The 23,548-nt window shown below is 31.8% G+C and overlaps 2 protein-coding genes across 3 annotated transcripts in view; one reads left to right on the top strand and one right to left on the bottom strand.

Moving 5' to 3' along the window:
* Positions 1-5,777: 5,777 nt before the first annotated feature.
* LOC139519370 (electron transfer flavoprotein subunit alpha, mitochondrial-like) lies at positions 5,778-22,609 on the bottom strand. Its single transcript, XM_071311382.1, has 10 exons — positions 22,487-22,609; positions 17,474-17,623; positions 16,254-16,335; positions 13,962-14,044; positions 11,820-11,919; positions 11,329-11,439; positions 10,216-10,320; positions 9,482-9,633; positions 8,175-8,321; positions 5,778-6,004 (listed from the first exon to the last, which is right to left on the bottom strand). Exons 1-10 carry the CDS (start codon positions 22,526-22,528, stop codon positions 5,966-5,968), a joined length of 1,011 nt encoding a protein of 336 aa, XP_071167483.1. The 5' UTR covers positions 22,529-22,609; the 3' UTR covers positions 5,778-5,965.
* Positions 22,586-23,548, top strand: part of LOC139519369 (non-lysosomal glucosylceramidase-like) — a 28,196-nt gene continuing 27,233 nt past the window's right edge. The window contains exon 1 of one of the 2 annotated variants that reach the window (XM_071311380.1): positions 22,586-22,846. In XM_071311380.1, coding sequence (XP_071167481.1) covers positions 22,587-22,846 — 260 coding nt within the window. In that variant the 5' untranslated portion in view covers position 22,586. The remainder of the gene's footprint in view (positions 22,847-23,548) is intronic. The other variant, XM_071311381.1, reaches the window with a different exon arrangement.

Here is a 23,548-nt window from a genome sequence, read left to right on the forward strand (position 1 = left end):
AAGGTCCTCATGCCCACCAAACAGTTTACACTTGACCTCAATCTCATTTCATGGATCAGTGAAAAAGGTTAAAAATTCATGGTCAAGTCCATATATTGGATACTAAATGTATAAGCAATTGGTTTACTATATTCTGTGTATGGAATGGTTATAAGGTGTACATGTCCAATTGGCAGTTGTTATCTGACCTTGTTCTCAATATCATGGTTCAGTGGTTATAGTTGAAGTTTTTTGTGTTTTGATCGGTTTTTGTCGAGCCTGCGACTTTTGTCGCAGAAAGAACAACATAGGGATAGTGATCCGGCAGCTGCAGCGGCGGTAGCTAAATTCTTAAAAGCTTTATGTTTTAGAAGGTGGAAGACCTGGATGCTTCATACTTTGTATAGGGATGCCTCATGTTTCAAAGACTGTCAGTCACATGTCCAATGTCCTTGACCCCCATTTTATGGTTCAGTGACTACTTGAAAAAAAAGTTAGTCATAAGAAACCTCAAATTAAAAAAAATAATGCATATGTTTTTTTATGACTCAATGGATAGTTTTCATTATAAAACTTATGTACATATACTTTTTTTCTGATAAAAATTCTTTAATTTGTTCATATTTAGAAGAAGTTTACTTTATTTTAATTGGAAGGAAGCAATTCCCTGACAAATTTTCCATATGCAAAGTGACCTCAGTGTGACCCATTTCGTAAAAATCCCCTGATTGCAGTACGCATGATGTCCTTAAAATAAACTAATAAATTATCTGATTGTACATGTTAAACACATGCTCAATATCCATACTTTTTTGTTGATTGTTGACAAACAGGTGACAATCGTTAAACTTCGGCTTAAAAAAACGACCTTTAATTACCTGCCATATTTTCACAACAACACTGACCGATTGAAAAAAAAATTATGATTATACAAAATTTATGCAAAAAAAATGATAAAATCATGCACAGAAGACATATGATGTTTGTATGCATTGGTTCAAGAATTGGAATAACATTATTTTTCACCGGTCACTCGTTTCAAATGACAAAGATTTTTTTGTAATGTTAAATTCTTTCTTATTATAAGTAATAGGATAACTATAGGTATGTTCATACCTTGCAAGGCCCTCATGCACGTCAAACAGTTTTCACTTGACCTAGACCTCATTTTATGGATCAGTGAACAAGGTTAAGTTTTGGTGGTCTAGTCCATATCTCAGGTACTATAAGCAATATGTCTAGTATATTTGGTGTATGGAAGGACTAAGGTGTACATGTCCAACTGGCAGGTGTCATCTAACCTTGACCTCATTTTCATGTTCAGTGGTTATAGTTAAGTTTTTGTGTTTTGGTCTGTTTTTCTTATACTGTATGCAATAGGTCTACTATATTCCGTGTATGGGATGATTGTAAGGTGTACATGTCTAGCTGGCAGGTGTCATCTGACCTTGACCTCATTTTCATGGCTCAGTGGTCAAAGTTAAGTTTTTGTCGAGTTAAAGCTTGACAGGAATATTGATCCGGCGTCGGTGTTAGCTAACTTCTTAAAATCTTTATATTTTAGAAGGTGGAAGACCTGGATGCTTCATACTTTGTATATGGATGCCTCATGCTACGAATTTGCTGTCAGTCACATGTCCTTGACCTCATTTTCATGGTTCAGTGACTACTTAAAAAACAAGTTAAGATTTTTTGTAATGTTAAATTCTCTCTTATAAGTAATAAGATATCTATATTTGGTATGTGCATACCTTGCAAGGTCCTCATGCCCGTCAGACAGTTTTCACTTGACCTCGACCTCATTTCATGGATCAGTGAACAAGGTTAAGTTTTGGTGGCCAAGTCCATATCTCAGATACTATAAGCAATAGGTCTAGTATATTTGGTGTATGGAAGGACTGTAAGGTATACATGTCCAACTGGCAGGTGTCATCTAACCTTGACCTCATTTTCATGGTTCAGTGGTTATAGTTAAGTTTTTGTGTTTTGGTCTGTTATTCTTACACTGTATGCAATAGGTCTACTATATTTGGTGCATGGGATGATTGTAAGGTGCACATGTTTAGCTGGCAGGTGTCATCTGACCTTGACCTCATTTTCATGGTTCAGTGGTCAAAGTTAAAATTTTGATTTTTTTGTCTTTTTTCTAATACTATATGCAATAGGTAACTATATATTTGCTGTATGGAAATATTTTAGGATCTATATGTCAGTCACGCAGGTTTTATATTACCTTGATCTCATTTTCACAGTTCATTGCTCTGTTAACTTTTTGTGTTTTGGTCTGTTTTTCTTAAACTACACAATGTATTAGCAATGGGTCAACTATATTTGTTGTATAGAAGAATTTTTAGCTGTACATGCCTGCCTGGCATGGTTCATCTGACCTTGACCTCATTTTCATGGTTCATTGGTCAATGTTTAATCTTCTTGGTTAATGTTAAGTTTATGTGACAGTTGTAATAAGCGTTATATTTAGGACTATCAACATAATATCAATGAATATGATTAGTAAAGAAGGCGAGACATTTCAGCGTGTGCACTCTTGTTGAGTTTTGGTCTTTTTTTCCAATACTACATGCAATAGGTTAAATATATTTGGTGTATGGAAATATTTTATGATCTACATGTACATGTATATGTCTGTAATGTGCAGTTTTATTTGATATTGACCTTATTTTCATGGTTCATTACTCGGTGTTTTTCTTAAACTATACAGCAATAGGTCAACTATATTTGTTGTATGGAAGAATTGTTAGCTGTACATGCCTGCCTGACATGGTTCATCTGACCTTGATCTCATTTTCATGGTTCATTGGTCTATGTTTAGTTTTCTTGGTTAATGTTAAGTTTATGTGACAGTTGTAATAAAGCTTTATATTTAGAACTATCAACATAATATCAATGATTAGTAAAGAAGGCGGGACATTTTAACGTGTGCACTCTTGTTCTTATACTGTATGCAATAGGTCAACTATATTTGTTGAATAGAAGGATTGTAAGCTGTACATTACTGCCTGGCATGGTTCATTGGTCAATGTTTAGTTTTCTTGGTCAAGTCTTTTTTAGAAACTATAAGCAATAGGTCAACTATATTTAGTGTATTGAATGATTGTAAGAAGTCCATGTATTTCTCATTTGGTTTATATAACCTTGACCTTATTTTCTTGGATCATGTTTATTTATAGTGGATTGGGAAACAAGTTTTGCAACTTACTAGTATATATAATCCCTTTCCACTTTGCGGGTGTGAGCGGTGCCTTGTAGCAGCATTAGCCTGCTCCTTCTAGAAATGTACAAGGATGTTTTTAACGTGCAAGAGATATGGCTCTCTCTTAACACGGAATCATGTTAAGTTCATGTGTTGTAGTAAAGCTTTATATTTAGGATTATCAACATAATAGCAATGGTTATTAGAGAAGGCGAGACATTTCAGGGTGTGAACTCTTGTTGGTATGTAAATTAATTTCAAGGTCTACATGTCTGTTATACCGGCGTCTCACATCAGCGTATAACTCCGACATACACCGGGCGTGATAAAAAATCATGTACGCTGCCAATACGCTAGTAATTTTGGATGCATTCAAATTGTCAATCATATCTGTATAGTGTGTACAACGAGCTTTAAGCGTGTATTGGGCGTTCGAGAAGCATACATAAGCGTGTATCGGACATTCAAGCAACGTATGTTGGTGTATGTATGGTGTTTGTCTAAATGGAATGCATGCTACGAAGGAAAATACGTCCCCAGAACGTATTTGAGGCATGTCCTGGTCGTATTTGGGATGATAATCCGTGCTTTCAGCGTGTCTGGGATGTTTAATTATGGGTTGTTTTTTACAAACACTCCCGCATACTTTTAAGTCGAACGATCTTGCAACGTGTACAACATGCCCTTAACGTGTCTCAAACTTATCTGTAGCGTTTTCAGCGTGCTTGTAGCGTATGTATTGCGTGCGTGTAGTGTACAGGTGTACACTTGGCAAACGCTTGAGCTAGATGAAAATTTTTAAGTTGCATAAAAATTCCCAGGAGTTATAGCATCACCAAGCGTATACCTTTGAATTTCGACGTACTTCAAACTTATGTAACGTGCGTTTAACGATTGCTTAGCGTTCCTCTGGCTTGCAACTAACGTATACAGACTTTGTCAATTTTCTCTGTACGTCTGGTTTACGCTGGTCTACATGCCAATGTGTGATGCCAGCATTAGGCAGGGTTGATATGACCTTGATCTAATTTAATGTTTTATTGATCATAGTCAAGTTTTTGTGGATAGAGGTATCTCTCAGATAGTAAAAGCAACAAGTCAACTATATTTGGTGATTGGAATGATTGTAAGTTGTAGATATCAGTCTGCCAGGGTTAATATGATGTTACTCATTTTTATTGTTCATTGGTCATCATAAAAAAATTCTTAGCTATGTACATTTCTCTGATACTATAAGCAGTAACTTTATTTGGTGAATGAAGTTAATATGAGCTGTAAATATCAATCTGCTGGAGTATATCTGGCCTCTTTTTCATGCATGGTTAATTGTGCCACCTTTTTTGCTTCTCATATTCTGTAAGGGGCCTTGATGGCAGAGTGGTGTAAGTAGTTTAACAACTGTAATTAAATGCCAGTCAACACTAATGTAATGAATTCTTAGCCTGCTAAATCTGGTGCATTCATCTCCAGCCTGAGTAGAGTAGGAGTCAGTTTTCCTATTTAAGATCTGTGTTTTTTCTCTGGGACTCCTGCTTCCTGTACAAATAAAAACTGACCACCAGGAAACAACACAATAGGGTTGAATGTGGCAATAAACACCAGTCAATCATAATATACTATAAGCAAATGTCAAATATATTTGGTGTATGGCATGATTGTAAGATGTACATGTCTGTATGGCAGGATTCATCTTGCCGTGACCTCATTTTTAAGGATCAGTGTTCATAGTTAAGTTATTGTGGTAAGGTCTGATTGACAATACCGGTACTGTAAATTCAGAAATTATTGCGTTCATTTATTATTGCGATTTTGTCAATTTTAAATTAAATGCGATTTTAATTATTACGATTTTGAGAAAAGTCATGCTTAATTTAGTTCAGATATTACAAAATGCGAGTTTTAATTATTGCGTTTACAACTCTGTCGCATTATTCGCAATAATAAAAACCTCGCAATAATTTCTGAATTTACAGTATACACTTCTTAAGATGTGTTAAAAAAAATCAACATAACAAAAACCCTCTGACTGGAAAACTATTCTGAGACTAGTATACAAGCATAGCACTCTATATACCATATATAATTTTTTTTTTTTTTTTAAAGAAGTTTATCTATTAAAGCAATTTTGTATTTATGTTAAAAAAAAAAGAATTTGCCCCAACCTGATTAACTTACACAACCTTAACTTAAAGGTTTTTTTTTGGGTTTTTTTCTTTATATCATTTGATATTTCAAACTTTCAGTATGTGCTTCAATATTCTGAAAATAAAACTGTTTTATCTAAATAATAAAATAAAAAACAAGGAGAAATTAAGGGCCTTTCCTGATTTTGAAGTAATGGGATGCTGTACACTACTTCAATGTGATGTTATCTGAAAGGATTTTCGTTTCGTTTCGTTTTCTTTTGTGTTCTGGGTGTAATGCTATAATTTTTTAAACTTGGCATAGATTTAAAATACAATTGGTAATAAATGACCAACAGCTTTGCAACAAAATTATCATTTTCTCTAGTATTCTAAGAATAAATGTTTTAGCCATAAAAATTATATCACAATCCACAATTAGGAACAACTGAAAAAGACAAACAGACAACACAAATTTTATTTATGTAATGCATTCAATAGTCAATAGTAATACAAATATGTTACACACATCACATTTTTGTCTGTTTATAAAGTTTTATGCTCAATATTTTACTATCATCTTAGTATATCACAAATTAACAATAATTTTGACAGGTTCAGACTGGTCCAATTGTTTTCAAAAGCCTCTCTTTCATTTCTTTCCAACAATGTCTGTCATTTCAGGTACAGCCTGTAATTAAGAACATACAAACGATTCATTATACTGCAATCAGCTATTTTACTATACAGATAAAGCTATACGTATAAACGTTAGCTTTATACGTCAATGACCCCAACTCACCTATAAGCCCCGCCTACTTACAACGTCACGTCACAACCATGACAACGTGTAGTAACAATGGTCAAACTTTTATGAATTTAAACCTGTTATGTCTTCAAATTGGTAATTTTTATACCATGTTTATCAAATGTTATCAATTAAATTCATTTTCCCTTTCTAATTCCTTAAATTGTCAATGCTTACCGCCTAGACTACGCTCATAGGGAAATATCCCAAAATGGTACCCCAAGGGGGAAATTCCAAACACTTTTTTTTTAATAATATTTGTTTCATATTTTTATTATTTTTTTATTATTTTTATCGATTTCAGTATAAAAACAATATACATATAGTGTCTTAAAATATGAAATTTATTTGTATTCGGCACGAAACGGGAAAATGCTCGGTAGAACCTCGCATTTTCCCGTTTCTAAGCCTCATACAAATAAATTTCATATTTCAAGACACTATACGTATATTGTCTAATTATATGAATAAAATCTGCCTTGAGCTAAGGTTCCAACTGGGATTTTATGAAACAATTTTAACTATTGAAATTTACTTATATACGTGTATAACACTAACAGTTTAACTTAATTCGCATTAAGTGAAAGGATAGGTATTGATTCAAAATATTCAGCAGACTGGAAGAAGATAAATGTAAAACACTGTCAATCTTGCTATTTTAATGGTATTAATAGGAGTACAGGTAATAAACAAACAAACCATGTATATGTCAAAATTTATCAAAATTGAAAAATATTTTGTGGACCGTTCTTTCGTCTGTAACACAGGCACTCGTCTCAGAAAAAAAAATCCTATATACCTTTATATAACACAAGGTACTTAACGCACGATTTAGAAAAATGTCAGGCGGTTACGAAATTCCGTTTAATCTGTCAACCCCACTAAAACTGGTTGTGTCGTAAATCTAAATTGATTTATCTTCACAATGGTGTATAACACACCTACATTTGTTGTCGGAATCATCCATAGCAGTCCTATCCAAGTTTGTCAATCGTAATTATTTCGTCTACCAAAGATGGATTGGCAATAAACACGTCACGTCTCTTAAATATCTCGGTTTCCGATTGGTTAATTTTATGGGAAAGTCTAAATGATTCTCGGAGTTATATGATCTTGTTTCATTTCATACGTAAAGTCAAGAGAGAATCTGAATGACATTGATGTCATGGGAAAATTTGTAACTTATTAGACCTACCACAAATAACACTTGTTAGATTTTTTCACAGTATCTTATACAATTTAACTTACTGGATGATAAGTTTTATTCATACGAAAACTAACAGTTTTTTCTGAAACAATTTTTATAATTAATTATTTACTGCGAGACGTGTATTGCTAATTTTGTGTAGGTAGACAAAATAATTAAGATTGACATACTTTGGTAGGATTGCTACTGATGATTCCGACAACAAAAGTAGGCGTGTTATACACCATTGTGAAGATAAATCAATTTAGATTTATGACATAACAAGTTTTAGTGTGGTTGACATCCAAGAAATCCATTTTAAAGGAATTTCGTCACCGCCTGTCATTTTTCTAAATTGAGAGTTAAGTACCTTGTGTTATATAAAGGTATATAGGATTTTTTTTCCTAAGACGAGTGCCTGTGGTCTGTAAGTCTTTTTTTTTACAATGGACTCGTCAGTTTTTTTTGACTTGTGAGTTTAAATGTTTCTTTGGTATCTTTTGCCTCTTTCATCCAGCTTTGAAAATGACTAATGAAGCAAAAATCTTCTAGATAAAGTTTGTTACCAAATACTAATGTGCGTGCTAGAAAAAACTTATTTAAACAAGAGTGCATATTCTGATATGTCTCGCCTTGTTTTCTTACCATTTATTTTATGTTGATAGTCTGAAATATACAGCTTTATTACAACTACATGTATCACATTAACTTAACATGATCCAAATAAATGAGGTCAAGTTCAGATGAATAAAAGTTGAAAGTGAAAAATATATGTTTTTCCTAAAATATGTTCACACACCAAATATAGTTGACCTATTGCATACAGTATAAGAAAAACAAACCAAAACAGAAAAAAACTTAAATTACCTTAAATAAGTCCTGAACTAATCCATAATCAGCTACTTGAAATATTGGTGCTTCTGGGTCTTTGTTGATAGCTACAATAACTTTACTGTCCTTCATACCAGCTAAGTGTTGTATGGCACCCGATATTCCTACTGCTACATACAGATCCTGTAAACAAACAGAGATGGAGTGTCCCACTGATAAGGTAATAATGATATCACATTGCATGTAGCAAGTAAGGTCAACGTAACTTGGGTTCTTTGCAACATAATCAAATTTGTGAGCTGTAGGTTCTAAATTTGAGTAAAACAGTTTGGTAATTTTGAGATGACTTGAAAGTTAAGGTTCTTTTTTTAAACTTAAATTCATACTAGAATTATCTCATCAAAGAACATGGATAGGAATTGCAGTGAAACTATTTCATGAATGCAACAGTTTAAAATTGAAAGATTTTTTATGACTTAAAATTGTAAATTGTTCGAGAATTGCCAACACTACTTCTGGTTTTTGAGAAATGAAATAACCAGAACCTTCAACTTATCATAACTTACAAGTGATTCCGGATATTCACCTACAGGGTTCATTATTAATCAAATGGCAGGAAATCGTTTTATTTTTATTATCATTAACTGTAAAAGAGTTTCACAAATCATTTAGCATTTTATGATTTAGGGTCTGATTTGTCAATTTCAATTGTCTTTGCAGCAAAGTTAACGTGTCATAGATTAGATATCTTTATAATATAAGTTCTGAGCTTGATCACGTCTGTCAGGTGTCATTGGCGGATCCAGGGGGGTTCTGGGGGTTGGACCCCCCCTTTTTGGGGGCTGATCAATGAATTTGAATATGACCTTTTCCTTTGGGTTATATAAAAAAAAGTAATTCAGAATCCTATTCCATGTCAGTATTTTATATCCCCTGAGCCATCAGTTCTTTATTTCAACATAATCATTCTGATCTTTGTTCAAGGAATATGAAATCTTATCTGGCTATCAAGGTAACATATCAAACTGCACTATTAACCATGATATTTCACTCTAGTATAATATTAATAGATTATCGTTGGTCATCTCAACCAGATTGATTATCTCGCCTGAGCCAGTACAGAGAGAGTGAGAAAAGCAATTGAGTTGAGGTGACCAATTATAATCTGTTTATTGCTATTTTACCTTAAAGGACGGTGTTAATTTCATTGACAAGGGCATGAGGGTCCTTTGTTCCTAGCGATAATTTTTCATATCACTCTACTGTGTTGAGAAAGGAAATTATCAGTCATTAAGATCAAAGGAGAATTTCGTAAATAAGTGATATGTTATATTCACACTTACTGGAGCAACAATTTTCCCTGTTTGTCCGACTTGCATATCATTAGGAACAAAGCCTGCATCCACCGCTGCTCTGGAGGCACCTACAGCAGCTCCCATCTTATCGGCTAAATCATACAACATCTTAAAGTTATCCCCATTCTTCATTCCTCGACCTGAAAAAAATATATAGTATAATCAATAGGGACACACTTTGTCTGAGTAAATCTAACATTAGCATGTTTTATGTTCCATTCAGCTTAAATCAAAATTGTAACAAATATAAACTAAGTTGTAAATTTTTGAAATCATCTCTGACATTTTAATAGTGATTTGATTTTAAATGCTGTTCCATGAATTTCAACAGTTTTCAAGATAACAAAAAATAGTAAAAAATTTTCACACACAAGAATATTTATCTCCCAGTTTTTCTACAGTTCCAGTAACAAAAGGCAGTTTTAAAGAAAAACTGATCAGAATGATACAACACATTTGATCTAACATGTTTTTCTTCAGTCAATGCAAACTGTAGATTTTGTTGACATCATGCAAAAGTGGATCCAGGGGTACTTGGCCCCTTTATGATATAAAATTCATGTTTTTTTTATTTTTTTCAGGACATTTTCTTTTTTTTAAACTTTTATTTTCATTTTTTTTATGGAAGGACCTTTCCCTCATTTAAATGTCTATGTGATGCATCTTACAAATACAATATGGGTAATCTGTTATTCGACTGAACAATGATTACATAATTTTACCTCCAGATATTACTGTTTTTGCTGCAGTGAGTTCTGGGCGATCACTTTTACTTAGTTCTTGGGATACATACTCTGACACATCATTTTTTACATCTGCATCTGGTGCTAATGAAAAACAAGAATTTTGTTCTATAATTCTATGATGAAATGATATCTAACAGTTTAAAAGCAACTGTGTCAAATCATCAAATTGTTTTCTGTTTGAATTATTAAGATGAATTTTGAGATGTTGCCCACTAATCAAACTCCTGATTTAAATGTTGTTCAAAACATTTGATGAAACTTTACAGCTCTTTTCATAATGCTAGCAATGTAAAGGTTTGTTCAGCTTGCATGCTTTGTTTGTATTAATGTATGAAAACAATATTAAAAGGCGGATTTAAACTTGTATACATTTTATTCAAATTTGATTGGACTCTATCAAATAATCAAATTTACCTATACACAGGTTTAACTCTACCTACTTATATTGTTTGCAGATTTCAATCTTAATTACAATGCTTGAGCAAACTTTTATACAAACAAAGCAATCAAATCAAACAAGCCTTTAAACTTGCTAGCATTATGAAAAGAGCTCTAATATATATGTGTATAACAAATGTTTTTTCGCAAATAGGAAGTAAAACATTGGAGGAACTGGAAGTATATCACATTATATGGCATTTGCTTAGAAAAATGCTACAGAAATAAGTTATTGGCAGAGGGATTCAGGTACAGACCCATACCGGCAAACTAGTACACATGTATAAACCCTCCTTTTAGAGCTATAATAAAAATTAATGTTCAGTTCAAAGGATTTACTTATAAAATTTTCAGTTTTACCAACTATTTTTTGACATGATTTGTTGTACATTTGGTAGCAATTAGCATATTTTACTATATTACCATTACAGAATTGTATTTGTGAATATGATATAACACAATTCTTGTTTATTCATCAAATCAAAATTCTCAATTGAAAAATAAATCTATTCAATCAATTTATGAAGCCGTCTTAAAGATATTCAAATGCATGAGGTATATGTTGAACAGCTGTTACATAAAAAACTCTGAAGTTCAAATTTTAGAATTTCACATACATCTTGCAGACCTTAAATAATCCACTATACTTACCATTTTCTGAGGCAGCATTTCCCCCCTCTAAAGCAGCAGCTTCAAATGCAGTCCCTCTGACAGATATTATCTTTAAACTGTCTTTAGATTTCAGTGTTTGGATGGCATTACCTACAGAACATTGAAAAATATATAATATTAATGATATGAGCAAAAATATTACAGATAAATCAGCAATTGCAATACTGATTACGTTACCCTGTCGACATAAACCAAGAGTTAATATTGCTTTTATGACAGGGCCAATATGGAAATTACTTCTGATAATGTTGACAAAATATACCCTCATGTTTGTGAAAAGACAAGTTCAAATATGAATTTCTGCCTCTTTTTCATGGGAAGTTTCTTGTTTTAATTCCAATGTAATATGTTAAGTCATATTTCATTTGTGAACATCAGGGAAGCCAAGACATTCGCACATCTATACACCAGTTTCATGCCTCATGCTTTCCATGATGGTCAGGTTGCTAGAAAAAAGAGAATAAATTTACCTGCATAAATAGTTCTTATAAATGTGTCTTTGTCTTTTATACCAATGATATCAGAGATAGGAGATACATCAAGTTTGGCAGCTAACCGAGGTAACAGGCCCTATAAAAGTAGAATAGTTATACTAATTTATAATCAGATATGTGCAATGTAATACATATATAATAAAATCAAATTAGTAAATGGTATCATTTGATCTACAAACCATATTTGTAGATACAAAAGGTGGTTCTGTGTTCAGATCCTCATACTAGTCATATTCTCTCTTAATAATTCATGCTGTTTTCTAGTCTACTACATATTTTCTCTAAATAATTCAAACATGGCAAATTACAGAAGAAATGTATCATCCTACACTTTTCATTTTATTTAATCAATGTAGTCTAGAACTCAATATTTTTTCATTAATTATAAAATATATCCATTGTCCCTAATATGGATAAAAAATTTGACCCTTGTGATGTCATTAGGCAAACAATATTCAATACCCAGTACTAAATGTACTATATGCACCTGTTTTCAGTGAAATTTAAAACTTCAAAAGCAGCTTAGTAAAATAGGGCTTGACAACAATATTTGCAAATGCATGTCTTTCTTCGTGCCATCATATAAGAACAGCAAAGATCATTCAATTCATATCAAAGTGCATCACATTTGTATATAAAAAAGTTAACAAGGAAACATACAAATCAATAACTAGAGGCTCTAAAGAGTCTGTGTCACTCACCTTGGTCTATGTGCATATTAAACAAAGGACACAGATAGATTCATGACAAAATTGTGTTTTGGTAATAGTGATGTGTTTGTAGATCTTACTTTACTGAACATTCTTGCTACTAACAATTATCTCTATCTATAATGAACTTAGCCCATTAGTTATAGAGGAAAATATTTTTCATAAATTTACTAAAAATTTACAAAATTTATGAAAATTGGTAAAAATTGACCGTTAAGGGCAATAGTTCCTTAAGGGGCCAACTGACCATTTTGGTCATGTTGACTTATTTGTAGATCTTACTTTGTTGAACATTATTGCTGTCTACAGTTTATCTCTATCTATAATAATATTCAAGATAATAACAAAAATCGGCAAAATTTCCTTAAAAATTACCAATTCAAGCAAGGGCAGCATCCCAACCACCAGTCGTTCGATTCATCTGAAACTTTCAGGGCAGATAGATCTTGACTTGATAACCAATTTAACTCCTGTCAGAATTGCACTATATGCTTTGGTTTCAGAGTTATAAGCCCAAATCTACATTTTACCCTATGTTCTATTTTTAGCCTTGGTGGCCATCTTGGTTTGTTGGCTGTGTCAACGCACACATTTTTCAAACTAGATACCCCAATGATGATTATGGTCAAGTTTGGTTAAATTTGGCCCAGTAGTTTCAGCGGAGAAGATTTTTATAAAAGATTACAAAAATTAACGAAAATTGGTAAAAAATGACTATAAAGGGCAATAACTCCTTAAGGGGTCAACTAACCATTTGGTCATGCTGACTTATTTGTAGATCTTACTTTGCTGAACATTATTGCTGTTTATACAGTTAATCTCTATCTATAATAATATTCTAAGATAATGACCAAAAACAGCAAAATTCCTTAAAATTACCAATTCAGGGGCAGCAACCCATCAACCAGCTGTCCAGTTCATCTGAAAATGTCAAAGCAGATAGATCTTGACTTGATAAACACTTTAACCCAATGTCAGATTTGCTCTAAATGCTTTGGTTTCAGAGTTATAAGCCAAAATCGACATTTTACCCTATGTTCTCTTTTTAGCCATGGTGGCCATCTTGGTTGGTTGGCCAGGTCACCACACTCATTTTTCAAACTAGATACGCTAATGATGATTGTGGCCAAGTTTGGTTAAATTTCGCCCAGTAGTTTCAGAGGATAAGATTTTTGTAAAAGTTAACGACGACAGACGCCAAGTGATGAAAAAAGCTCACATGGCCCTTTCGGCCAGGTCAGCTAAAAAATAAAGGAAAAAATATGACACATTTTATTACACAGATGAGTTATTGTTAAGGGGTAAACTTCTACCATTAAAATTAGGCTTAAGTAAACAATATAGATAACTCTTAAAGACAGTGGATTGTGTATCTGGTCATATTCTAGGACAAAAAAAGTGTTGTTACCTTTCCCATTGCTGTTGCTCCAGCTAATATATGACTAAAGTTGAACTGTTTCTGTGTGGCCAACAATAAAGGGGTTAATGACTCTGTAGAAAAGAAGCATATGATAAATGCTGTATAAACATTAATTTTTGTGGGGTTAGAATTTCATGGTTTTTAAGTTAAAACCAGGTGCTCCGCAGGGCGCAGCTTTATACGACCGCAGAGGTCGAACCCTGAACAGTTGGAGCAAGTATGGACAAAACATTCAAGCGTGATACAGCTCTGAATTTGGATTGTGATCAAATTTTTGACATTACATGTTTTTTTTTTACACAAAACAAATGTCAAGATTTTACAAATCAATTAAACATTTCTTCTTCAAACTTTTTAAATCTAAAATTAAATAGTTGACACAGCATAGGTTTCTGACACAGAATGAATGTGGTCTAATGAACTTTAAAGTTTTTTTTTGCCTTTGAGCAATTCACTATGCTGTTGAATATTAATCCTCTCAAAAAAATGTTTGAAGAAATTTTCTTTTTATTTATGAAATCTGAAATGAGAAAAAATTAACCCCCCCCCTTTTTTTTCACATCCCTGTTTCACTTTTTCCAAAACTGATATCAATTCAAATTTCTAATGGAGTTTGCAACAATAACTACTCTTTTAAATACATCATAAAATATTAAAATGTAAAATAAAGTGCTTGTTATCACTGAATGGTTAAGATTGGTTGGTAGTAAAAGTGAATATACATTGTTTATTGTATTAAACAATAAAAAAAAAACTTCATCAGCAACATTTAATATTGGCTAATTTCCAATGAAGTTATTTACATAAAGTTATTGGCAAATAAAAATAGAAAATGACATCATAGTCCTGTCTGGCAAATGTCCAACATACATTATCTAAAAACATTTTAGATAAGATAAGGAAAAAAAGCTTCATCAGCAACATTTTATATTGGCAAATTTCCAATGAAGTTATTTCAATAAAGTTATTTGCAAATAAAAATAGAAAATGACATCATAGTCATGTCTGGCAAATTTCCAACATATATTATCAACTACTATTCTATACAAAGAAAGATAACTCCAATTGAAAATTAATTGCTATTGCACAATATTGTGCAATTAGATATTTCTTGCTATTGTGCAATACTGTGCAATTGAAAAATTTCTTGCTATTGCACAATACTTGATATGGAATCCTCATTTGGACCAACTTGAAAACTGGGCCCATAATCAAAAATCAAAGTACATGTTTAGATAAAGCATATCAAATAAGCCCAAGAATTTAATTTTTGTTAAAATCAAACTTAGTTTAATTTTGGACCCTTTGGACCTTAATGTAGACCAATTTGAAAACTGGACCAAAAATTAAGAATCTACATACACAGTTAGATTTGGCATATCAAAGAACCCATTTATTCAATTTTTGATGAAATCACACAAAGTTCAATTTTGGACCCTTTGGGCCCCTTATTCCTAAACTGTTAGGACCAAAACTCCCAAAATCAAACCCAACCTTCCTTTTATGGTCATAAACCTTGTGTTTAAATTTCATAGATTTCTATTTACTTATACTAAAGTTATTGTGCGAAAACCAAGAATAATGCTTATTTGGGCACTTTTTTGGCCCTTAATTCCTAAACTCTTGGAACCTAAACTCTTGGAACCAAAACTCCCAAAATCAATCCCAACCTTCCTTTTGTGGTCATAAACCTTGTGTCAAAATTTCATAGATTTCTATTCACTTAAACTAAAGTTATAGTGCGAAAACCAAGAAAATGCTTATTTGGGCCCTTTTTGGCCCCTAATTCCTAAAATGTTGGGACCAAAACTCCCAAAATCAATACCAACCTTCCTTTTGTGGTCATAAACCTTATGTTAAAATTTCATTGATTTCTATTCACTTTCACTAAAGTTAGAGTGCGAAAACTAAAAGTATTCAGACGACAACGACGACGCCAACGTGATAGCAATATACGACCAAAAAATTAAAATTTTTGCGGTCGTATAAAAACCAATTATGTAAATGTCACTTTATAATTGACAATAGTCAATAAAACTATATGAATGAGTTTATGAATTCAATTCAGTATCATATTTGTAATTATTAATTAACAGATTTTACTTCAAAGAAGTGTATTTCTTTAATCAATATATTGTGTTTTCAATAGAAGACATTTAACTAGTCAAAGTCAGTTAATTTTAAATTTGTTTAAACTATTTCTTTACTTTTATATTGAATCCCCTGAGAATTACAAAATGAAGATGACTTTTGGCTTCAAATCATTAAGCTAATATTTACCCGGAAGAAATCCTTTAAATGCCTCATTGTCTGCCAATAATACCTTACTGACACCTGGAATTTTACTGACTTCTTCTGCAACCTGTTTATATAAAATGTGTAGAATAAATAAATGGAAACCCCTATCATATTTCTATAACATAAATTATGACCTCTCAGGCTCTCAATACCATTCACCTAAAATGCTATAATTAGAATTCATCAATACAAAAGTGTACCTTATTGTGATATATAGTTTATCAATTTTAATTTTCATATGAATTGCCAAAAAGAGGAGAATAGTGGTAGAACACACATCCTATGTGCATCATAACACAACTTCACAAGGACTGTGCTCAGCTGGGCTTGGTCAATGATGCAAATTGTGATTTTTCTATTTCATCTGGCAAAAAAATATGGTTGCTGGCAAAATTTCAGGCGCTAACATTTTTCTATGTAAAATTTTCATTTCATTAAATGACTGTAAAGGAAAAAAATATTAATTGTCATTTAAGTTGGTAAAAGTGAGAAAAAAAATTGTACAAAATTCTATCTTGCTACAAGCTTATGACTTTGTTCACGACCCCAAGTTAATCCACAGTTACAATAGGTATTGTAAACTGGAGTTATAGGTAATCTGCTTATCTGATGGGTCATTTATAATCATCAACATTAATTAATTCAAATAGAATTAGTCAGTCAGCATTTGTCATTTGGTATTGAAGAAAATTTTCATATGGCAACATGATTTGCATCATACAGCAACATGATTTGCATCATACGGCAACATGATTTGCATCATAAGGCAACATGATTTGCATCATACGGCAACATGATTTGCATCATACGGCAACATGATTTGCATCATATGGCAACATGATTTACATCTTTTACTGTAGTTTCATGATGAAAACGAAATTGAAAGAAAGACTTAAGCCAAAATAAACTGGTTAAAAAGCTATTTTATTTGTATTCCACCAGCCAAAGATTAAACAATGAAAATAATGCAATCATTGAACAGATCTAAGTCCAAATTTCATCATTATGATTCTCCCTTATCAATATATTCAAACAAATTTATCAATGAAAACAAATTGGTTATCTTTTTGTTATTACCGGTATTTAAAATACAAATAAACAACATATCGCGCAATCGTCTACCCATTGCATTGATAAAGGATTGAGAGTGTGGGATCTTATTTTTTCATAATAACAGTTGAACAGAAAGTATAAAAACATACCTTTGAACATTGTGTACCAGCAACCAGACATGTTATATCTCCTCCTATTTTATTGGCAGCTGTTATTGTATTCAGGGTGATAGGTATAAGTTTTTGATTGTCATGCTCAGCAATAACCAATGTACTCTGATACCGGCTAAACAAATAGACCTTTAAGAACAAATCACATATATATCATTTACATGTTACAGTAAAAATATTCATTTAAAATTAGCAAGTCTATGTATATTATATATGTTGCAGTTACTTACAATTTTCAGGATTTTAATCGTATTGGTAAATGGTAGACTAGAATAATTTTATTATTCATGATAAAATCTCCTTTTTGTTGATCATATCTTTATGATCTTGCATTGCTGGTCATCATTTTACAGTTTCTCTCTATCTTTTGTAATTTTTGCCTTAAATGCAATAGGGTATAAAAAAATCGTCACTAAGGGCAATATTAACTCCTGAAAGGTGTCAGTAGTCAATTTCTGCTTCATTTATGTTGACCTACATGTGTAGGTCTACATAAAGTATTTGTAAATTTTGTCCAGTTGTTCATTTTACTAGCTACAGAATTATCTACCAAAAAAGCTTGCTGGGTTTTCACCTGTTATCTGTTGCATATATATATGAGGGATGGTCATTGTGACATTACTAATTTATCATATGACTACTGATGTAACATAAGAATAAAAAAGCTCTTCTCTGAAAAGCAATAATCAACAATAAGAGCTTATGCATGGCTTCTCATGTAGCCTACATTGAGGTTTATGACCCTTTTATAGCCATGTGAATTAGGAAATTTTTGAACTACAATAGTATCATAACAGCAAAGATAAAGAATAATAGAGATTGGCCATATTGTTCATATTACTTCGTGATACTTCAGGCAAAGCATTTTTATTTATTGTTTTAAGCGTTTAGTAGAAAAGGGAATTTTGTGGCAAATATAACCATGAATTTTGTAGAAAATCCACAGACTTTAATACAGACATGACAGAGATTTTTGTTATAAAATTGTAAAGATTGTTTTGCTATGATGTGCTAGCATACAATGTTTTCAAAAAGTTCTTAACAACCTATAAATTCCAAAAAAACCTCATGCTGAGTCACAAAATTGAAGGTGTACATGAGTTGGTCCATAATTATTTGTTTAATTAAAATCTAATAAGATGGTCACCCTCCCTCAGTTGTACAGGAATCAAGATTAGGTACTTACGGAACATAAATTATTTCTATACATGTACCATTTCATGTACATGTATACAACCCTACAGAATGACGATTATGAAGATGCTTGAAACTTTTAATAGAGCAGGGATATAGACGTGCCTTTTATCTCGGACATGATGTCTTAAAGACTGACAAATTGATGATCTTTTTTTGGTGAAAGACATGATTCCAGAAATGACCTATAAATCAACACAAGCGTATAGTCCGTCCGCCCTGATTTCGGTTCGCCCTAGTTACTGTTCGCCCTTGTTCCGTTTCGCCCTGAGACCGTTTGCCCTGATTTTTATTTTTTATTATAGTGTTGTGTTGTGTGTATTTAATTTTATATGTTGAAGTCAGTCTACAATTTTGCCGAATATTTACGAACTATTGAGAACTAAGTTAGTATCTGTATGTAATTACATTACTAGAAAATCACTATCACACATCCTTTTACTTTACATTTCCACACATGATTTGATCAATAAAAATGATACATTAGGAGCACTAAAGTTATACATAAGAAAGTGTTCAAAGTTCAAAGTGTTAATTGATCTAAAATTCTTTACTGCAGCGGCTGAACGTTGTCTAGTGGGTTGTCGGACGGCTTGTCACAGTTTGGCAATAACTTTGTAAAAAATTTATTTGAGAAAAAAGTTATTTTCATTATTAATCCATCAAAGACAATTCATATAACAATCAGTGATATCAAAGATTTCAAATTATCAGCAATCAAAATTCAATCAACAGTAATTAAAAGTAATTATAAAATAAAGTGTAACAATGCAGCCAAGAATTTTATTTCATTAATATTCTGTATTTAACTTTTAATAGATATACATGTACATAAATTTTAAGGGTTACACTAAAGACCTGAAAGTGGACCTGAAAAGACCTGAAAAGACCTGAAAAGACCTGAAAATATACGACTAAAATTATTCAAATTGCAATAACTTTTTTATTATTGGATGGAATTTCTTCAAGTTGGAATTTTATTAATTGTAAATATTCAGATTTCATTCAAATTAAAAAAAAATTAAATAAAAAACAATTTTTTGATGCCAAAAGTTGGACCTGAACGGAGAAATGAAAAGACCTGAAGGGACCTGAAAATCTATGTCGGACTAATTCTAACTACAATAACTTTTTTAATATTCAATGGATATCTTTCAACTTTTGATTTTATGACACAAAAAGTTCAATATAATGATAATATGAAAAAAAATATGTGAAAAATATTGTTGGGGTGTCAAAATTCGGACCTGAACGAAAAATTCAAAATCTGAATGAGCCTAAAATTCCACATTATTTTAAAACGAAAATAATAAACATAGACGAAAAATATGATTGATAACTTTTCATGTTCGATGTCATTTGGTCTCTTGTAGAGATCTGTCTCATTGGTATCACACCACATCTCCCTATTTTTTATTGACAGGAGATACTAACATGATAAAGATTGAAGATACCAAGGAATAATCAAAACTCGGATGTCAAAACTTATAAGTCAAAGAGATATACCATAGAAATAAATAATTGAGAAAAAGGTTTGGTGTCTTTAAACTACAATAACCCCGTCACAATTTTTGTGGTGTCCCAAGTCTGGAACCTGCACTTTGTGACAAACGTCGGACCTGTTGAATGAAAAATGAAGTCCTGAATGAACCTGGATATATATAGCGTCTCGATCGGTATGATGTTAGTCTGGTGTGTTCAGTTAGCAAAGGTAATGGCAATGCAGGAGACATGCTGATATATAATAACGTTGGAAACTATACTTGTACGCACTTTGTTGAATATTTTTATTCTGACTAAAAACGATTCAAAGTTGACTATAATTTATAAAAAGTAAGAGCGTTGATCTGAATTCACTGATTAGTTTGATATATGCTTATATTTTTAATTTGTAAAGTTTATACTTGAATGAATGAATCTTTATTGCAAAGCATAGACAGGCTATGGCAAAATTAACAACATATATTACATAATATAAAACATGAATAGACAACAGAGAACAATAGTAAAATACAATGACATATAAATTGAGTTATGAGACTATATAAGATCGAATATTCAATGCAGCTTTTACATAATTACATAATTTGATCGTGAGAGACTTACTAGAAGCTTGTAGTAAATTTAATAGTTTGATATTATTAGGCCAATGACAATAGTACTTTGGTAAAAATTGTGTTCGTACAGATCTATACTATACTTTAATTGGTGACCGAGCAATGTTTAGTTCGTGTAACAAGATAAAGTGATAATCCAATTAGAAGATTAAAGTGAAATGTTTATTTAGACTAATGATCCAATTATCACCTAATATCAAAACAAGGTGTGAATTACAACCGGCACACGTTCGTGTAATTAAAACATTCCAATCGACGAACTCTTTAAATGACATATGGTTTATGGGGAAGCAATACTAATACTTTCATTTTATAAATAAAGCAGTTTACGACCAGCTTTAATATAGAATAAGAATAAAATATATATTAATGTAGTTTAAACAAGTTGTATTAGTTTGAATAATTTCAACGTACAATCTTCCTCTTTTTTCCCCTTAGGTTCAGGATTCATCAATAACAATGTACTTTGTTTTCAAATATGTTCCTGTATAAATATAAAGTCATTCGTTCTCTTCAATAGACTTTTGTCTAAAATAGAAACAAATAGGAAAACAATGTTTTGCGAGTTTAAATACAACTACCCCTATAATCCATTCATGTCTTTTATTTCACCGACAAGGTCCGAATTTTGTAACTAAATAATTATATTTTCGATAAAATTCTTTATAATTTCATTGATATATTATACCTTTCCTATAACAAAATTCATATTTCAAGGAGAATGATTGAAAACAGTTAAAGATATTGAATAAATCTGACCGCAGTCTTTTCAAGCAAATTTATGTTCCTTAATTTTCCGTTCAGTTCCGAGTTTTCACACCCAAATGGTATTTTTCATATTTTTTTTTTAATTTTATCATTATATTGAACTTTTTGTGTCACAAAAACAAAAGTTGAAAGATATCCATTGAATATTAAAAAAGTTATTGTAGTTAGAATTAGTCCGACATAGATTTTCAGGTCCCTTCAGGTCTTTTCATTTCTCCGTTCAGGTCCAACTTTTGGCATCAAAAAATTGTTTTTTATTTAATTTTTTTTAATTTGAATGAAATCTGAATATTTACAATTAATAAAATTCCAACTTGAAGAAATTCCATCCAATAATAAAAAAGTTATTGCAATTTGAATAATTTTAGTCGTATATTTTCAGGTCTTTTCAGGTCTTTTCAGGTCCACTTTCAGGTCTTTAGTGTAACCCAAATTTTAATATATATATTTTATTTCATCATTAATGTAACGTATCCATTGTACATATATATCATAAATGAAAATAGGGCGAAAGAACCCAGGGCGAACAAACTCAGTGCGAACGAACCTAGGGCAAACATGTAATCAGAGCGAACGATCCCGATACCCAAGCGTACATAATCCTTATAATCATGATACTAACACCAACACTGTACATGCTGTTCTTGCTGTATATGCATACATGTATATATTTTTTTATTTCTAAGTTTATGTTATGTAAAAATTAAATGAAAACTGTTGTTTGTAAACTGTCCTTGTGGGACATTGACTGGTTAAATGGAATATTTCATTTATATAATCTGATAATTTTACAAAAATCAAAGGTCAAAGTTGCAAAGTGACGCATTATCAATCTTTATAAAAACATATATACACAAATAATAAAGATAACTCTTTAAAATGATATGCAAAAAAAGTATTATCGTTAGTTTACCGTCTGATTAGCTAATTTTGTTCTGCAGCACCTCGAAAACATTTTTATGCAACAATATTTTTACCCCGGAAGTAATCGGACTGTTGAAATATTAAAACAAATGCGGGCAGAAACGACATTCGTATTGGTCAAGACTGACTTGCTTCCCTGCTTGCTTCAAGGCTTCAAGTGCAAGATGCCAAAACCTCAACATATAGACCATTCCCCCGAAGCTAGCATAACTACACCAAAAGAGGACATTGCCAATGTCCCCAAATTTGGTTGGAGAGTAAACTTCGAACATGAATGCAAGGACAAATGTGATCCATTTGTAAAACCCAGACTCACCCACATTCCTGAATTAATTGGTCTTAGCTATAGGTAAACGTTTTACATTGTGACCAGACATTGTACATTATGCCACATATTAAACATGGTTATAGGTACGAATTTACTAGGGTGTTTCAAGTTTTTAAACATGCATAAAGACTGGCAAGGTACTTTGTGGAAAGGTGCTGTTGCACATGCATCAAAATTGCATGCTCCTTCTAGACAAATCAAGAAAGATTTATGTTTGTTTCTTTAAAAATTTGTTGGCTAAATTGTACCGTTCTTTTGCCTCATTGCACATGTTGCAAAAATAGACTGATTAGTCCAGGATGCACAACATTTCCTATAACTGGAAATCATGGAATCTTTGCTTGTATATGATAACATTTTATTTGAATGAACAAGATTAAGAAAGAAATTTGTGTCAGGGATTTGAATTGGATGAAAAAACTTCTGAAATTTGTTATTTGTTTACGTTGCAGCCATCTATATTCCAAGGCACATATCACATAATTTCTTTTTCTATATTATTACAGCATCTGGTCTGTTTCTAACATACATGTATGTGGATGACATTACTTTTGCCAGAAAATGTTCCTTTTTATCACAAAATTGTGTTTCTACAAAACCTTTCCTACAATAATTTTGTATTTTTTTACACTTGGCAAGTCAGATGACTTATATAGAGAGATACCGTTTAACAGAAATACACCAGGAAATTTTCAAGCAATTTCTTTAATATGATTCCAATAT

Source organism: Mytilus edulis, chromosome 4, assembly GCF_963676685.1.
Source record: "Mytilus edulis chromosome 4, xbMytEdul2.2, whole genome shotgun sequence".
NCBI lineage: Eukaryota > Metazoa > Mollusca > Bivalvia > Mytilida > Mytilidae > Mytilus > Mytilus edulis.